The sequence below is a fragment of the Akebia trifoliata genome, chromosome 5, assembly GCF_017979445.1.
Source record: "Akebia trifoliata isolate Shusen 1 chromosome 5, ASM1797944v1, whole genome shotgun sequence".
NCBI lineage: Eukaryota > Viridiplantae > Streptophyta > Magnoliopsida > Ranunculales > Lardizabalaceae > Akebia > Akebia trifoliata.
Window position 1 is genome coordinate 5,907,258 of NC_141379.1, and position 18,712 is coordinate 5,925,969.

The 18,712-nt window shown below is 34.6% G+C and overlaps 1 protein-coding gene and 1 pseudogene across 1 annotated transcript; one reads left to right on the plus strand and one right to left on the minus strand.

The window, feature by feature from the left end:
* Positions 1 to 3,589: 3,589 nt before the first annotated feature.
* On the minus strand, positions 3,590 to 9,211 carry LOC147401244 (putative methyltransferase PMT2). The gene is made up of 7 exons (XM_086442449.1): positions 8,986 to 9,211; positions 7,439 to 8,093; positions 6,919 to 7,129; positions 6,485 to 6,776; positions 5,073 to 5,462; positions 4,801 to 4,878; positions 3,590 to 4,110 (listed from the first exon to the last, which is right to left on the minus strand). The coding sequence occupies exons 2-7, from the start codon at positions 8,084 to 8,086 to the stop codon at positions 3,876 to 3,878; spliced, it is 1,854 nt and encodes a 617-aa protein (XP_086298575.1). The 5' UTR covers positions 8,087 to 8,093; positions 8,986 to 9,211; the 3' UTR covers positions 3,590 to 3,875.
* Positions 9,212 to 15,781: 6,570 nt separating this feature from the next.
* On the plus strand, positions 15,782 to 17,539 carry LOC147401245 (pentatricopeptide repeat-containing protein DOT4, chloroplastic pseudogene; annotated as a pseudogene).
* The last annotated feature ends 1,173 nt before the right edge of the window (positions 17,540 to 18,712 follow it).

The following is an 18,712-nucleotide window of genomic DNA, read 5'->3' on the forward strand; positions in this document are numbered from 1 at the left end:
AACTAGACAAAAAAATTAATGAATTACGTGTGTGCAATGAGTCATTTTGTCTTTAAGGTGGATATCGCGAGTAAGTGGGTACAATGAGACATTTAAGTGTGCAAATAGAACCCCCTGAAGTAAAATCATTTGGCTTAAATTTGGGATTTCATTTATAATCCATTTTCAGAGCCTTCGACACAATAGATAGTTTGTGAAGGCAACTTATCCCCTCCCAAATATTTATAGAAACATGTTGACAAGAGAGTTTGAGATCACCAAGAGACTGAGATCTGGGATGGTTTATGTAAAAAAATCAAAATCAAAATTCGAAGCTATGGATTAGTGATTTAAATTCTGTGGCATCTTACATGTGATTTTTAATGGTGTGCTACAAAGTTTTTCACCTTCTTATCCCACGCTAGGATATTCTTGAAATTTCATCCGTTAGGCACCAAAGATTCAACTTCTTGGGTGGTTGGCACTAGAAAAAAATGGGAACGTGATACTTGGTTCACTATTTCAAAGTTCAGCAACCACCTATTTGATTGTAACCAGAATTTTGCTATACGAGAAGAGATGTGTGTCCTATAGAATGGCATATATCGATCCATCACCACTAACTAGTATGCTTGATATACAATTTTTATCAGTATTTATAAAGAATTTGTGCTGCCATTTTAGTTCACCATCCCTAATGCAATGGTCTTTTTAACCTTAAAATGGTCTCATTATAAATTATGAGATCAGAAAAGAGTATGGAAATCATTAATATTATATGTGTTCCATGGAGTATACTCATCTATGATAATAACTTAGCTTGCATTTCTCTTGCAAGCAAGAAATGTTTTTATCTAACCATCTCTCTCAACTATCTCGGGACATTATATTAGGGTGAGAAGATTAGTATAGGTAAGAAGACAGAATTCAAATAAGAAAAGGGAGTGACAAGAAGAATATACTTGTATATATCAAGAATTGTAACAATATGGTTGTTTTATTTTATTTATGGATTGGGATCCGTTGACTCCTAATAATGACTCATGAAAAAAACACGATCCCAACCTTTCAAACAACATTTAAATTTATGAATATCTTGATAACACAAGTCTCTGAGATACTTATCTTGAGGATAAATCTCAATCGTCGGATTTTGCATTTAAAGTGCTAGGATTATGTATTTTATGAATATCTTGATAACACAAGTCTCTGAGATACTTAGGAGTCAAGTATCCTAACCCTTTATTTATTTTTTGCTAAATGAGTATGTATTATCATGATTTTTTACGGTTCCGGTGCCGATTCTATTTATTTTGGAACCGACCCATTGACACCCCTAACTATATGTACATCAACACTATTGATCTTGTTATCAACACATTTTTAACATTCTCTTATTTCTTTGGTATACTCCAATGTCTCAAATTTTTATGATAAAATTATCATCTTCTTTGGTAAACAATAAAATTAAATGAAGTCTGATAATTTATAAGAAAAAGATACTACCAAATAAAGGGGTAAGGAAAATTATGCATGAACACTCTTGTCTTTTCAAGAGTAGTGTGTGAAATTCTTTGAACTATTATTGCATGGCTGATTTAAGGCTAATGGTGGTCTTGCTCGAAAAGAAGGCTAATAGTATGAAGCTTGCACCTAAATGTTATGTTACTACAAACAAAAAATGTAATGTTACCTATTCTCTTATAGGTCAATCAAGCAAACTAATCCATCATTCAATTGGAGCACCACTGTTTGATTGTTTCGGGTGAAAATACTGTGATAAAAAAAAAATAGTAATCCAATTCATAACTAAAACTCATTTAGCAAAATTTGAAGTGAGGCGTATTAGCCATAAGAGTCTTATCTAAAACAAGGATGACAGGTATATTTCCGTTGTTTTTACTAACAATGACTCATGAAAAATACATCATGGCCCAATGGGATTCATTCATGCCTTCTTTTCATGAGTCACTTGATAGCACAAGGGAAGAGTAGGAACAACTACAAACAGCTTGAAATGCATATGAACAAGGAAACCAACAACATTGAAAAGGAAGTCGTTGATGCCAAATTCATTGAAACCTCGATGGGCGGCGAAGCAAAAGAGAATTTTGTTGCCTTGTTGATTCCACTGAAGCTTCGGGATATGTTAAGATTACTAGAAAAATTGAGTAATTTTCTTAGAAGACGTTGGTTGTTCATGACTCCATAAAGGCCCACGGAAAAAATGGTTAGGGCATAACCTTGAGGGGTTGGATCAATGGCAATTTCAGACCGATAAGCGGTCAATGTCCGAGGTTTTGAGTTCAATTACCGGTATGAGCATTAATTCCTAAAGGCTGTCTGCAAGGGCGCACTCTCACTTACGTTGGGCGTGTGATGTGCGGGCATTGCACGTGCCCTGAGACTAGTCTTTGGAAAAAGACCATGGTCTATGAACTGGGCAATGCCCAGATATGGGTCGGTCCACTGTCTAGAGGGATACCCGGTTGTTGAGAAAAACAAATGGTTAGGGCATATGGATCGTTTATACCCTTTTTATCCTCCCGCCGTGGATCAATAAACAAAGGATGAGCATATAATATATTTAGCCATTTGATTTAATTACATTTCTTTGATAGTTAAAACTAATTTCTGTATAATATGATGACAATGGCCAAATCTCAATTATGCCTCTTCGTATTCTAAGAATTTTTGTTATCCTTATGGTTGTACTCGTGCTTGAATTATATATATAAACAACCATCTTAACGAATGAACCAAAGAAACAAATTATCTTTGCCTACCCCACAAACCAAGGTCATTCTAGAATGGCAAACAGGAAAAAGAAAATTCGAACTGAGCAGCCCAAGGAACCAGGGTACATAGGTCTAGAGTCTAGAATATGGTTTTTGTTTATAAAACAGCAATAGCAGCAAAGTATTATTACATATAGGAGAGCAACAAATTCAAGTCTTCCAGAAACATTTACAATCTTTTTTTTTTATGCAATATTTTGATCAAGAGAGAAAAACAAAATTAAACAAAATATTTCAGAACATTAAATATTTTGGGTTAACATTTCATTCTAGTCTTGAGGTTTGAAGAAACTAGAAATTAATACAAAATTTGAGCCATTTCTAGCAGTTGAATCGTTGGAAGTATTTTCAGCAACACCTTTGACAATTGGTGTTGCAAACAGTTACCCGTGGACGAGATCAAATCCCTAAATTTCTTTATCTGCGACCCTAATTGTAATTTAGGTTTAAATATTTGCCAGATTACTCTATGAAGTACACATACACCTCCCAATATGTATGTATTCTTTTGCACCTTTTGCTTTTTCATTCAACTCTACATACTTGGTTTGCATCTACGTGGTTTGCCTTCCGACAATCTCATCCAATCAAACACGTTTATAATATTATCTATTTGCTTGTTTCTTTTAGAAACTTGTTTTTCAAATTGGTGACACCATGAAACTGAATCTATTAAAGCTGGAAACACAGTGGAAGAGGACGTATACAAATTAGTTGTTTCAAGAAGAGAAAGAAAAGTTGTTGCACTCTTAATCTCTTGTTTGCAGTGTGACAAGAAAAATAAATCTCATAAAGGCATCAACCATCAGATCTTAAAAAAACAAAATATGGATACAAGAAATGTTCACAATAGAAAGGTTTTAAAAGCATGGATAGTGTAGCTTATCTATTCGTACAACTGAAAATCAGCCTACTTAATAATTCAGTAAATTAAGACGACTGTAGATACCCTTGGTTGGGCAAGCGCTCGCACTCTGAGAAAAAATGCTCTGCAATAAAATAAATAAATCTCATGCTTCGCAACCACCGCTTCCAGAGAACAGGATTGCCTGCTTGAAAGGCTGGACTTCCTCCTTTTCCTCTCATTTCATCCAATATTCACTCTGAAGACGTGGAGTTATTTCCACCGACGACCCAATACTGTTTGACAGCAACCAGAATCTTCTCTGGGACAAGGGGGCCATCCTCGTGATCAACCATCTTTGTGCTCCATCTCATGCCACTCACAATCTTCTTCACCTTGATTAACACGTCGACTTCATCACGGAATATGACTGCCCCTTCTGGTCGCAGAATACGGTCCATCTCCAAAAGAATGTCTTCCTCATTACATCTGGTTTGATTTTTTTACATAGATGTAAGAGTGGTGGTAGGGGTAACAATAAAAAATGTACATGCAGCTAATATTCTAAAGTAAAAAACCAAGATATCTAGCAATCCAAGATTCTGAAAGTATGCTATTGATCATGGTTTAAAATATTGGAATGTATAGGTCGATACGTACTGGTATCGACAGAGACCGATACAAAACAGACTTGAAACAATGAATGTGACAGGAATGTATCGGGTATGCCATAGGAACGTATTGGTTTGTATTGAATGTATTGGCCAATACCATGTATCGGGTTTTTCATTAACCAAAACATTCAATCGATACGATATTTTAAACCTTGGTATTGATCATTCCAGTCTACAAATGTCTCAGATATTATAGACGTATCATGCAAGGTAGCTAGGGGGGATCTCAAAGAGCAACTTTGGAAATGTACGTTGAAAAAGGAAAATCATCCAAAAAAGAGCCTAAAGTTTGTGTGTGTGTGTATTTGGCATAGATCTTCAGAGTTGCAACAATTGTATGGTGAATCCAACCCCAGTATATGGTTGGCCTTGGACAGTGTTATGCGGCCGGTATTGCTGTTCACAATGGTATAAACTAGACCCAATAATCTGTGTACTACTAATAATTAAAACAAATGTAAAGGATGCAGTATGTATGCAAAACCGAAATCCTTGGCAAACGTACTTGTTCTTGTACAAACTAAAAACACCGTTAGCATGAATAAGATCGTAGGTCCTTGGGTATGTTGAGAAGGCTTCACACCTGAAACAAAACAAGAAACACAGTTAATTGAATAATAAAATTATGTGAGTAACATGAAGTAAATCAACACGATCAGGTCAAAAATATTAAATTGTCTGGGACATGTAAGAATAATAAACTACCATCACACCTGAAACAAAACAAACATATATGGCGTTTTTAGCTTAAATAGCCTAAAGTTTAGAAAGTCATACCAATCATGATATATTCCAATCAATCCTCGCTCATATATAACACCAAGAGTGCTTTTCTCAGCAATAGTAGGCACAACATTCATAACCCATAATTTGGAAGATTCAATTGCTGCAGCAAAACTTCCCAATCCAGCATTCATATCCATAATGTTGCGATACCTCCCTGAGTCAATGATCTTATTTATCCTCTTATAAGCTTTTACATGCTTCTTCCATAATTTGTTGTCCTCGAGGTATGTCTCAACAGAGACTCCAGGGACAGATCCACTAGTTATTCTGGGAGGGACAGCATTGAGCCTCTCAGGAAACACCTTCAGCTCCCCTCCAGCAACTTCATCAGGACTGTTAACCTGAGGATAAGGAGTTATGCATGCCTCCATCTTCTTGTACCTACAAGATCACAAGAGATAAAACATAGGTTTGCAACGTGGATGATATAAAAAAGGAAACCTAAATTGGAAATATGATATGTGGATGATGCTCAACCAACAGACAACTCAAAAAAACAAAAAAAACTAAGAGCCTTAAATGTTTTTTTTTTTCTTCTCTTTTTCTCTCATGTAACATTTTGTTAATGTGCTTGATATTCCACATCTGTACCACAGAATGAAAAACCTGGTATTGCATAGGAGTAGCATTTAACCAGGAGAAGCTACTAGTGTGAAATAAGGTGCACATATGAAGTGGATCCCATCTCAAGTTATATATAACATTTTGTTAAATGTGCTTGATATTCCACATCTATACCACAGAATGGAAAACCTGATACTTGATGGGACAGTAAACTAGGAGAAGCTACTAATAATGTGCACACATGCAGTGGATCCCACCCTGATACGTATTGGTCTATGGCATTAAGACCTTTTAATAGATTCTTCGCTTGAGGTAATAAAAGGTACAGAAAACACAATTTGGAAGAAAGATTGAACAAGAGATGATAATGATGTAACTTTTTCCTAATACTCTGGTATAAGTTATGTGAGTGCAGATCCCTAGATCTAGCAATGTATATAACAAATAGACAAGAAACTAATGAAACACACAAGATTTACGTGGTTCGGTTATGCCTACTTTCATGGATGAGAGATGAGAAAGGTTAACTATGTTTGATAAAGAATACAGCCCTAATAAAACCGTATAGGTGGAACAATCCGGGAAAAAAAAAAAAACTCCCTTTTGGTTACCCAATATGTAACCAACTTCTTTTCCTTCCCAAAATACCATATTTTTCCATAGGGCAGATAATTATGAACTTGGTTTTATAAAAAAAAAAAACCCAAAAATCCATTGTTGATATACAAGTCCCTTCATCCAAAGCCACCTCCAACAGAAGACAAGGCATAAACATCTAATAGCGAAAGTAGACATGGAACAAAATTGGTTCCACTGAAATATCTATTGCAATAACTTACCAGACATCATTTGCATCTGTGGTTTCACACATATTAGTGCGAGAATCATCTCTACCAGGACATGATTCAGTATTTATTCTTTTTCTCCAGATAGCAATTTCACCCTTCTCGTGTTTCTTTTCCCAGCAAAGTTGTTTGGCAATCTCCTCAATCTTTCTTTGCTCCTCCTGAAGCTCCTCCATAGGACGCTGCCATGCTTTATAGTTATTCTTCCAATTAATCGGAGGACCAGAAAGAACCCAATAACCACCAGGTCTGAGCACCCGATCCACTTCCATCATGTACATGCCATCTGCAAAGAAAGAAAAGCTCAATACTGCCATTAAAATCCAGAAAACTCAACTGAAAGATTTCCAAGGTTAACAGTTCAGTATTATCTACTAATGAAAAAGATTATTCTTTCACATATCAAGAAGCTTGCTAATTATACTCACCATTGGCCCCCCATGGAATTAAGCATCGGGAACAGTGAGCCATGTCAAATGCTCTTGATGGGTATGGGACCTTAATGGTTCCAAGCACACCAATAACTGCAGGCACGCCTCTTTCCAAAGCAAACTGCACTTGTGCTTCATGTGAGTCCCTTGGTGCAAATGACATAGCTATTACATTTCTTTTTAGAAGGTACGCACCCCAGCTTGCAACCTGAGCATATTTTTCCCATTCTTAGTGGATCGAATAGAAAATCTAAGTAATAAGGTGGTCACCAACTAAAACAAACTGGAAATGAATAGAAAGTGAAAACAAAGATTGTGCGCAGGCATTGATCAGTCATAGAAAATATTATAAATAATGATTTTTTTAATGGGTAAGCTGGACTTGAACCCACGACCTCAAAGTTGCTTTGCAATGTGTCGAAGCAACTGAGATATGGGTTTAAACCCATATAGTGTCATCCGTCAATATGTGTGAGGAGAAAAAAATTGAGCAGACATTATGAAAACTTTATCATACCCCACAACCAGTGTCCAGAGCAGTTCTAACGGTCCCATTCTCAATTGGGATCACAGAAGCAAGTTGATCGATGTATTTATCTGCCCCTTGAGGAAACTGAGTTCCTCCACCCGGGAATCTAAATACACTGCCCTCGTATTGGATCCAATTCTGCACAGCCTTCTCAACCGTCAAGCTCTTGTATGGAGCATTTGCATAGGGTACATAATCACGGCTCTTTGGCCATGGAAATGGGGTCACGTAACCTTTGGGTGCAGGGATAAGGCAATGAAGCTTTTCTTCCTCTGGAGGACAATGTCTTTCTCTGTAATTCATATTTTCTCTAGGGAAAGTCATCGCCCGCCTTTGATCTTGGCAAGGTGTGTAATCAGTGTAGTCAGGACCACATGGTTCAATCACTTTGACCTTTGATTCAGTGTCATCGATTGTTGCTCCAGTTTCACCACTATGGTGAGTTTCGAAATTCAGATTTGGGACAATACTGCAGTCTGTTTGCTTGGTTATTTCCAGCGCTATGCCATCTCCTTTACCAAATCCACTTTTTTGCCAAGCACCCAAAATATAGAAGAAACAGCACAAACCAACTACAATAAATATAGATACCGAACTTCTAGTACGACTGTCACCGGAGTTCATTTTTGTAGCCATGGTGCACCTAAAACAATTACCAGCCTATTTTAGTACAAGTATATGGGGAAAAAACAAGAATAAAACTTCGGTGCAATACTGCAAAGTGGGTATAATTATGAAGGGCAAAAAATGTGATTAAATTTAAATTCCAAGTAATCTTCATATAGGGCTTTGCCAAAATTGGTATTTTAAAAAGAATTAAAAATACATTTTTTTTCTCTGAAGGATCATCTAGAACAATACCATTAAGCCACCATTATGAATATTGCTTTCTAACCCATGGAACATTTTTTTTCTTCTTTTAAATCCCTACCCATTAAGGGATGATTGTTCTAATTCTTATAGATCTGATCTGTAAATTAAAATAACACGGTGATCAAGGAATTAGAATATAATTTGATTAATTTAAGCTAATGTCCACACTAAAAAAAAAGCTAATACACAACTCAAAGCAAGTAAAAAATTATGAGAGAAAGACAATACCAATAACTACCCATGAGAGTAATAAAAATGAAAAAAAAAAAAACAAAACTATGGCATCTGTCCATCAGAGTTAGGGTTAGCTTGGATTGCCCTTTTTAAGCTTCTACAGATAGAACTAAAGAATTTCCTCAGATTAATCATTCAAGTATCAAAAAATAAAAGAAAAAATCTGATAGAAATATTTAATTCTTGAAAGATCTTGATTTAACAAAGCAAATCTAGCCTATAAAAGATTAGTGAATCTATAGATCAAGGAAACAAAATAAAATTAAACTTGAATCGAAAAAAGACACCAAATTTTCCGTTTAAACAACACATTGTCGAATCAACTCTAGCAAAAATAAAAATAAGGAGTAAAAAAAAAGAAAGAATCAAAAACGAGAAAAAAGATCAAGAAAATAATTAGATCAGTAAAATAAGCTCAGATCTCTTACCAAACTCAGATGCAGAGAGGAAAGTCGGTTCTGGATCAGAACGAATTGCACCTAGTTCATTTAGGTTCCGACAATCGCTCCTATGTAATCGAGAATAACAGATAGAACAGAAAAGAAAATGAGAGAGCGACGAAGAAACCCAACAAACCCTAGCTTTCGAAGAACAGAAGAGAGAAGAGAGAAGAGAGGAGAGAGGAGAAGAAGTGATTAAAAGGATTATTGTCTGTAAGAAAAACCTGTATAATATAATAAGACAAGTATGAGTACGTCGAAGAGATGGGAGAGAGCCAAAGAGGTGCTCTATAAGGAATGTTGATGTTATACTTTAGGGAGTTGTATAGTTATCTTATTTCTGGTTTTTAGAGATTCTATTGCCACCCTATCTTTACTTAGCACAACACTACCACATCTCAAAGCATATTAGTTATAAAATGAGAAAAACGTTTTCACACTTGTATTCTCTCCCAAGAAGAAGCAAAGTTGTCTCATGAGCAAAAGAGAAGGAGGTTGTGGTCTTTGCGAAACTGATAGAATGACTATTCTCATTCGCTTCTTTTACTAAGTCGTTAAGTAATAAATAAAAGTTGGGATGTCAATAGAAGTTCTTTCTCTCTTTCATCATCTTCATCACTCAAAATATAGTAACCAAATAGGAGTGGTTCCTTTGTAGTTTATTTTCTCTATAGCTATTGATTTAGGATCCGTAGAACATCATATTTAACGAAAATTACAATTTAGTCATTTTGTTCTCATGGTTTAGATCATTTTTGGAAGAAAAAAAAAATTATATAATCAAGTGTTTGAAAATGCAAGGTGAAGTGTAAATAAACTTCAAAATTTAAACTATTAAAGGTAACTATCTTGATGATGTAGCACATAACTCTACCAGTTAAAATAGCTATAGAGATCTACATAAGAAGAAACAAATGAGCTATAAAGGATTTGCTCCCAATCAAATGCTTACTCGAAAAATTATTCATCAAAGACCCAATTTTATCAATCCCGATAAGTTTGATAAAATTTCATGAACAATTGATGTTTTTTTTATAAATATTATGCAAATGATGTTCTGGATTTCTTCCCAAAATTCATCATCTTCAACCTCCCTAAGATCGTCTTCTTATAATTGAGATTTAAAGATTGAAGAGGAGAAAATTTGGAGGTTGAAAGGTATATATATATATATCTATATCATATTCGACAATTATTGATAAATCATTAATTTATTCATTGATTAACTTATTTAATCGATTAATCTTTTATTTGGAGAATTTAGTGATTATGCACACGATCAATCATTAAGGGATTTTTCTAGTCACAACTGACTCTCCATCAAATAAAAAATTGTAATTCGATGAAAAACACATTTTTTAGAGATCATTATTAGCCTTCTAGGATTAACAACCTTTTTTTAATGAAAATAATTTTTTCTTAAAATTCTTGCGGTTAAGTATGGTTTTTCTTTCTCAAATGGTAGTTAAAATATTCGTGAGCTGTAGTCCACGCGTCATATAATGAAGATAGGTAGTTAAATAGCTATGCCTCTCTTGGAAGTTGAAGATCGGCATTCTTCTTATATAGGAATCTTTAATTGCTTTATTTAACCTTTTAATATTTAAAGCTGAGATTTCTGCGAAATCAAAGGTTATGTTGGAGATTTTGGTTCATTATTATATGTGACGCGTAGAGATGTACGACTTTTTGGGTTGTGTCATTAAGTCGGTGTGACTGGAGAAAAAATTTGATGTTCCTTAGATACTTCAAAGTATTGAAGTATCCCTCGTAAAAATACATTTTATGATTTTGGGTCCACTCAAGTAAGTGAAAATAATTTACTAGATCCCCTGGGAAGGTTAAAAAGTCCCTAATTTTTTCACGGAAACTTAAACAGTCCTCTTTTCCTTTTTTAATGGTCTCTGCCTCCATTTCAATTGGTTAGATCGATTATTTAAATTGTAGAGATGAACAATTCAAATTATTGACTTCGATATTTGTTCAATTATTGAGATCAGAAATTGTAAATCGTCGATCATTGATCTTGACCGTTGAACACGAATCATCGAGATCAACATTTAACTTGTTGAATTGTCCCTTTTTCCCCTCGCCCCCCAACCAACCAAATTATATTGAGTTTTTTTTTTTTTCCTTGTCACGCTCATCATATTTTGCCTTGTTACAATTAGGGCAACTACAACTTGGGTAAAAGCTTGATTTTGCGATTCTTCCCTAGGTCGTGTGTAGTTTGGTGCTCAAGGGCATAGCCAATAAACACTTAGGTTATGCTTGGTACGAAGTAAATCATTTGCAAATACAAATGATTTGTTGAAATCTAATTTACAGATGCTTGGTTACATTCTTAATTTTTTTTTTGCATTGCAAATTATTTGCATCAACTTCTTAAGTCTTTCATAAATTTCAATAAATAGTTTCTAGTTCAAAAAAAACTGCAAATCATTTCTAGTGCAAGCAAATCTTTTACATTTGCAAATGATTTGCATAGTACCAAGTATAGCCTTAATATGAAATTTATCTTGGACATGTTTGTGTGGTCTGAATAGTGTGCCCAAGTTAACACACTATGCCATGGGTTAGTGTAACGATTGGTCAATCGTGCTCAGGCCAATACCTTGATTGATTTTGTGTATTTAGGTCGGAGTCACGACAAATTTAATGACCCATTTTGAACCATTCTTTTATTTTTTCCATTCATTTTCACTATCATCGCCTTGGTAGCAAATGATTCTCGACTATTTGTGTTCGTCGTTTCAGTGGGTTAAGGGGTCATTAAGCAAGTAAATATGAGATGTTAAGATACCACATAAAACTCAGGGTCTATTTAGAAAGATGTCCCCTACTGCCCACTGGGGTCTATCAAGTAATTTTCCCCGAAAGTAAATGTATTTGTGCCATGGGAGCATTTTTGCTTTTTTGGCATAAATACCAAGAAGTGGAACACGTAAATGGACGTGTTCATGAGACATCTGCTTTGAAGCACCGTAAAGACATCAAAATTCTGTTCTCGAATTAAAGAATAGACATCACGATCTAAATAAAGAAATATATGTTTTTCTTTAATGAAAATGATGATGTAGGGCCTAGACGACCGGTTCAGCACAGTAAACAATACATGATACATCTAAACTGAGGGAAAAAGAAAAGGATTTCAATTAATTTCTTTTTTAGAAAACATGATGTGCTCTGAAATTGTGATCTTCTGAATAAATGTTTTGATTGCAAAGGCATTTCAAGTTTGCAATGTGGTACAAAATATATTTTACATTAGGCGTGATTTTCAAACTAACTGTTCTTCTTTTACTAGGGATAGTGTCTAATGACAAATGGTTGATATGTTGTAGTTGTATATTAGGTGAAAAAATGATAAATTCAATGTCAAGGTCTGTTGAATCTACTTGGATTTAGTTAAATTGATAGACTTTAACGTCGAATTTATCCCTTTTTCACGTAATGAGCTGTGAAAAATGTTTGGTCTCCTCTAACGCCTCAATCGAACCCACTAACTCTAATATTCTAACAATCCCTAGTGTTCTTGGCTCGGATGAATTGAAGCCCCGAGTCCAATGTATTAATGAAGGGGCCCTAACGTTGTGATAGAAAAACTGTCATCCCGACAAATGATTGGAGGTACTCACTCATTAGTAAATACTGTCACCACAACTCTAATAAGGAGTGATTGACTCACCATGAACACACGATTTGATGCTAACAAACAATGTGATCCTAATGCAAATTAATTAACCTGTTGAGATAGCTAATCTATCTAGGATATGGTGTATTAACACATTGACAAATGCTTGCATTACCTAGGCATGGGTTAGGAGTATTAGAGCATTAGATGGATTGTATTAAGTCGCATGAGATACAATGGATCATTATCAGTTCATCTCATCACAAATGGAAGGTTGTGATAAAGATGGATATACTTAGAATATATCAATTAGTATTTTCTATTTTAAGAATTATTGGTAAGTAATATATTTATAAATTTAAATATTAGTAATAATTTATGTTAATTAAGATTTTTAGACTTAATTTACCGTCTTAGTTGACGTAATTAATCTTTACAAATACCCTATTAGGGTTCATGTAATGATCATCCAAAAATTCTTAATAAAACTCAAATTTCTATAAGGAGGACTAAAAATTAGAGACCATTTGAATGTGAAGGTATGCCATTTTCTCTAACTAAGTCCTCACTATATGGGAATTCATATTGACCCGATCATCATCGGTGTACAATGCTGCTCCCTACCAACAAAGTAAGGAGAAATATAGCAAATTTGTATAACTTCTTATGCCATTTATTTTCAATTTCTTTGTGGGGAGAGTGGCTTAAGAGATCTATTAGCTGTACAACTTGCCATTTGTGCTACTCAGATCCATACTCCATAATTTCCGGTTATTTTATTAGTAGGACTTTTGATTCCTTTTCTTTTATTTTTTTCCAATAAACATCAAGTTGGATTGCAAAGAAGACTTAGTCTTGCATTACTGGAAGACTAATGGGCATAGGGTCCCACTCGAAAGTGATCCACCACCAAATAATAAAAATCATCCTAGTAAGTGAAAATTTGGTACCGTACCACTTGTGGTGTATGTGGGAGACTACCATAAATAATGGATTGATCACATTAGTCAATGAGAAATAATGAGAAATGTGATGTAGCATAGTGAGATTGGCTTATTGCGATCTTGCAGTTTTGCTCTATCGAATTTTCATCCATCACGATAGAATTTGATTGATTATCATAGGACATATAGGACATTGAGGTACAATTAATTGGACCGTGGAGAATCAACTATTTCATTCTAAAAATTGGATACGTTCGGTCTATAGTCACTAGACTTCATTAAAAGATCTATTAAATCACTTAAATCCCGGTAAATTAATCCTTGTAAACATAAATAATTATTTATCCAATAAATAATTCCTTGGTCAAAATTATATAGAATTTTGGAGAACTAATTTTTCTTTAACGAATGGTGATTACATGCATTCTTACCAAACTATTGGTAAAATACTTAAGGTGTGTTAGAAAATAAAAGGTTGAGTTTGAAAGTTGGACTTTTAGGAGTTCAAGTCTTTGAAGTTTTAACACTAAAAAATTGTTAGGTGAATGTTAATTTTAACTTTAGTGTTTGGTTAGCTTCAATGATTCAAAGTGGAGTTGCAAAGAAATTCAACTCCATTGTTGAGAGATTAAAGAAAATTCGTAAGAATCTATAATGTTCCTTTCAAATTATTCAATTTGCTCAATTCTTTCAAACCCTAGTCCTCTTTCATAATCATCTCCTTGGCCCAACTCATATTTCCTTTCCAAATCCTAAATCATGATCAATCATGATTCATGAAACTCATTTCCTTCTTCCATGGCGAAACCCTAATTCCATGACTGTTTCAAAGCATTTTCCAATCCTAGAACTTCTATGCTTCTTCCATGGTAGAACTCTTTAAGAGAAAGAGAGAGAGAGGAGGGTGGAAGGTTGCGGACGGAGTTGGAGTTGGGACTAGGGTGCGTGCTCATGCGAGAAAGAGAGAGAGAGAGAGAGAGTACATGTTACGATGAAGATGAAAAGTCATTGGAACCTTCATGACAAATGTTTGTTACATTCACTTCTCAAAGTGAATGGTGAACTATGCATAGGACAAGAGATTTCGAAAGTTGGCAAATTGTTAACTTGCGTGAGTTGCCTTTCCAAATGCACAAAATTTAGAAATGTGTGTGGGTTACAAACTATCATAGTCACAAAATTCTCCAAATTAAGAATAAGCAGATTAATTTGGTGAAGAGAGAAATTAATCGACGATCCTTTAAGTAATCATGGAATATGGTAACATTTTTACCTTTCACTTCCAAGATTTTAATTTTTTCAACATTCAAAAACATCAAGAAGAAGATAGGATTAAGAAAGAGGTTGAAGATGGTAGGTTTCGGTAACAAATCGAATAAAATATTTTGTATAATCTTCAAAAAATTTCCAATATTTTTACAAAACTTTCTCTAATTGAACCCTTGTCGAATAATTATTGAATCCAAACTTTGTTACTATGCTAACTATCACACACAACTTTCTCTTATCAAACACACCCTAAAGCTGATAGTACATGCTTGCAAAATATGTCAAATAAGAAATGCCTTTGATGGATGTTGACTCGTAATGCATTGGACCACCTTGATAAGGTCAAATCTTACAATACAATAATTGTTATTCAAATATTTGAGGTGATTTAATTTTTACAAGATTAAAATCAATGGAAAGAAAAAAAAAAAAAAAAATCAACCACCATTATATAAAAAATCATTTGGTATAGTACTCATAAACCAGAACCTGAGACAAATTTGCATTGTTAGTGCAATGCAAATGTCATTATATCTTATTTTTTTCTTTGATGACTGGGGTGTCTAAACTATAGGCCCAAATAGTAGCGATTAGCATACCTTATCTAATTCCTTAGGTATATGCAATACCCCACAAAAATCGTACATACATTTAAGTTGGACTAAATCCTTGTGCCAACAAGAAGGCATGAACTCAAGACCTCTCCCTTTCGAAAGGGGGTCCCGACCACTACACCCAGAATTCTGTGATAAATCTTTATTTTTCCACCAAATTTTTCTTAGAACATCCCAAGAAGGATTGGAATGCCTTAAATAAAAGGTGGTGTGGCAATAGATCTGTAGGTGCCGGGTAGGGATACGGGTAAACTTAAGAAAAAAAAAAAAAATGACTGATGTTTGATTGAGCTCCATCAGCCCATGTTTCCACGTGTCGAATAATGATTCGGCGACATGCTCCGGATCTGTGTTTGTCTTTCTTCAGAGACATTCAGAAAATAAGAGAGAACCCCCATTTTGATCCCTTCATCTTTGCTTCAGCAATCAAAGCTTGTGGAAAATCTGTAGCAATTCGAGAAGGAAAAGCAGTTCATTGTCAAGTTCTTAGGCTTGGATTTGATTCCAATATAAATATACTCAACACTCTTATTCACTTCTATTCCAATTCCACCAACTCAATTAGAAGCTCTTGCAATCTGTTTGATAAAATTCCTCAAAGAACCATTGTCACGGTTAACTCTTTGATTTCTGGGTTTATGAAAAATAAGCTTTTTGAATCTGGTTTGAGTTTATTTAATCGAGTTTTGGGTAGTTGTTATGACTCTGGATTAAAACCCAACAATGTTACTTTAGTGATTTTGATCTCAGGTTGCACTCAACTCGGGGAATCGCGTATTGGAAAAACCCTTCATTCCTATTGCTGCAAAACACTTTTAGGTTCTCAAATTGCAGTTTTTAATGCTCTTATAAATTTTTACGCTAAATTTGGATGTATAGATGAAGCTGAGAGGCTGTTTGAAGAAATGCCTCAAAGAGATTTGATATCTTGGAATACGATGATTGCGGGGTATGCAGAGAATAACAATTATGGAAAAACTTTGTTGTTGTTTCGAGAAATGAGATCGAAAGATATAGAATGTGATGGGTTAAGTCTAAGTAGTTTGATTTCTGCTTGTGCTCAAAGTAGAGATCTTGATAGAGGGAAGGCAGTTCATGCTTATTTGAAGATGAGAGGAATAGAGATTACGGGTCCTGTCGGGACCACTTTGATTAACATGTACTCCAAATGCGGATTGATAGAATCTTCTAGGGAAGTTTTTGATGAATTACAAGATAAAAATATTGTATCTTGGAATTCTATAATTCATGGGTATGTTGAATGTGGGAGGTTTGATGAAGCTTTGAAGTTGTTCGATCTGATTCAATTAGAAAAGTTAAAACCCGATGAAGTAACAATGCTGGGATTGATATCAGCTTGTCGAAATTCTGGAGAACTAAATCATGGCAGACAGATACATTCGTATTTGGTGACAAGTGGCCTTGATCGAGACCTCGTTGTGTGTAATGCTCTTATTGATATGTATGTAAAATGTGGTAGCATGAGCGGGGCTAAAAGAATGTTTGATACGATGCCTGAAAGAGATGTTATCTCATGGACGTCAATAATCGTGGGCTATGCTATTAATGGTAAAGGGAAGGAGGCTCTCGTTTGTTTTCACCAAATGTGCGATGCATGCATCAAGCCTAACTCTGTCACATTCATTGGAGTTCTGTCAGCTTGTGATCATGCTGGGTTGGTCAACGATGGCCGAAACTTGTATGATATTATGTGCAATGTCTATTGTATCGAACCCAAGATTGAGCATTGTGGATGTATGGTTGATATGCTTGCACGGGCTGGAATGTTGGAGGCTGCCCATGAGTTTGTTAAAAACATGCCAGTTGAACCGAATGCAGTTGTGTGGAGGATGTTAATTGGTGCATGTAGGGTTCATGGGGATGTTGGTCTTGGCTTGAGCTTGGTTGGTGGACTAATAGAGCTGAATAGGTTTCAGGGTCCTGAAGATTATGTAATTTCTTCCAACATTTTTGCTGAAGCAGGAAGGTGGGATGATGTTTTACGTGCAAGAAGATTGATGGTAGCCCGACAAATCCTCAAAATTCCAGGAAAATGTTCAATTTCTGATGCAACAGAGTGAGACATTTTTTTTTTCATGTTGCGTGATTATAGCTGTATAGTATGGGATTTTAAACTTCCCGTCACAATCTTGGACGATGTACAGAGAAATCGAACCAACCCAATAAGAATCCAGTTTTTGGAGATAGAATGTAGAAATTTCAGATTTTTGGTTGATTTCAGCTCTGATCATTTAGGTGGCTGGTTTACCAATTCGATCAGCCAAGTTCATTCCATTATTGTAATGGTGTCTTCTGTATGGTCTTTTTTTTTCTAATGGTGTGTATTATTAACAAAAATAGTGAAAAATAATATTAAAAAAAAGGGAGAACTGCTTGATCCAGATTATCTATAAATCTCATGCATCAAGTAGATGAAAGTCATCAAACTGATTGAACCCAAATAATGAGATATTTTATTAGTGATTTTTAGCCATTTTCTTTTCGTAGGTAGAATGCAGAAAATGGATTTAAATCTTCATGAATTTACATATCCAATGCAGTTTGAAAATATTTTCATAAAAGGATAGATTATTTATTTACTTTATCCTTTTACACAAAAAATAAAATAAATTTTGAAAAATACATTATTTTATATGAAATAATCGAAATATCCTTATGCTAATCATTAAAATTTTAGTTTATAAGATAATAACGAGAATGCCATTGCAAATGGTACTTTTGTAAATTTAAAATAAAATAATAATGGGTGGGTCGGATATAAGTGTGTTCATATCCATATCCACATCCAAATTTTTTGTCCGAATTCGATTCAATCAAATTAATTGATTTGAGTTAATCAAATTGGATAATATGAAATCAAATGTGATTAAATGGTGACTTGAACTCAAGATCTTTCCATTTTAAAGAGAAGTCTTGACCATTACACCCAACCATTATTGGTTGATAAAAGATAATTTAAAAAATAAAATCATACAACTTGTAAAGTAATATGTAATTCGGATCTTGACAGATATAGGGATGGAACCGTATCTAACCCGAATTCGACTCGGGTTAAGGGACATTAACTCATATCCGAACCATATTTTAATTTGGATATCCTTGATAAAACCAAACCAGCTAAATTCGGATTCGGATCACTCGGATTTTGGATAAAATCCATACCATTTTAAGTGCTAGTGATCATTTACTCTAATCAAGCCAAAGGGATATAAAAGTAAATTTGCATTTTTTCC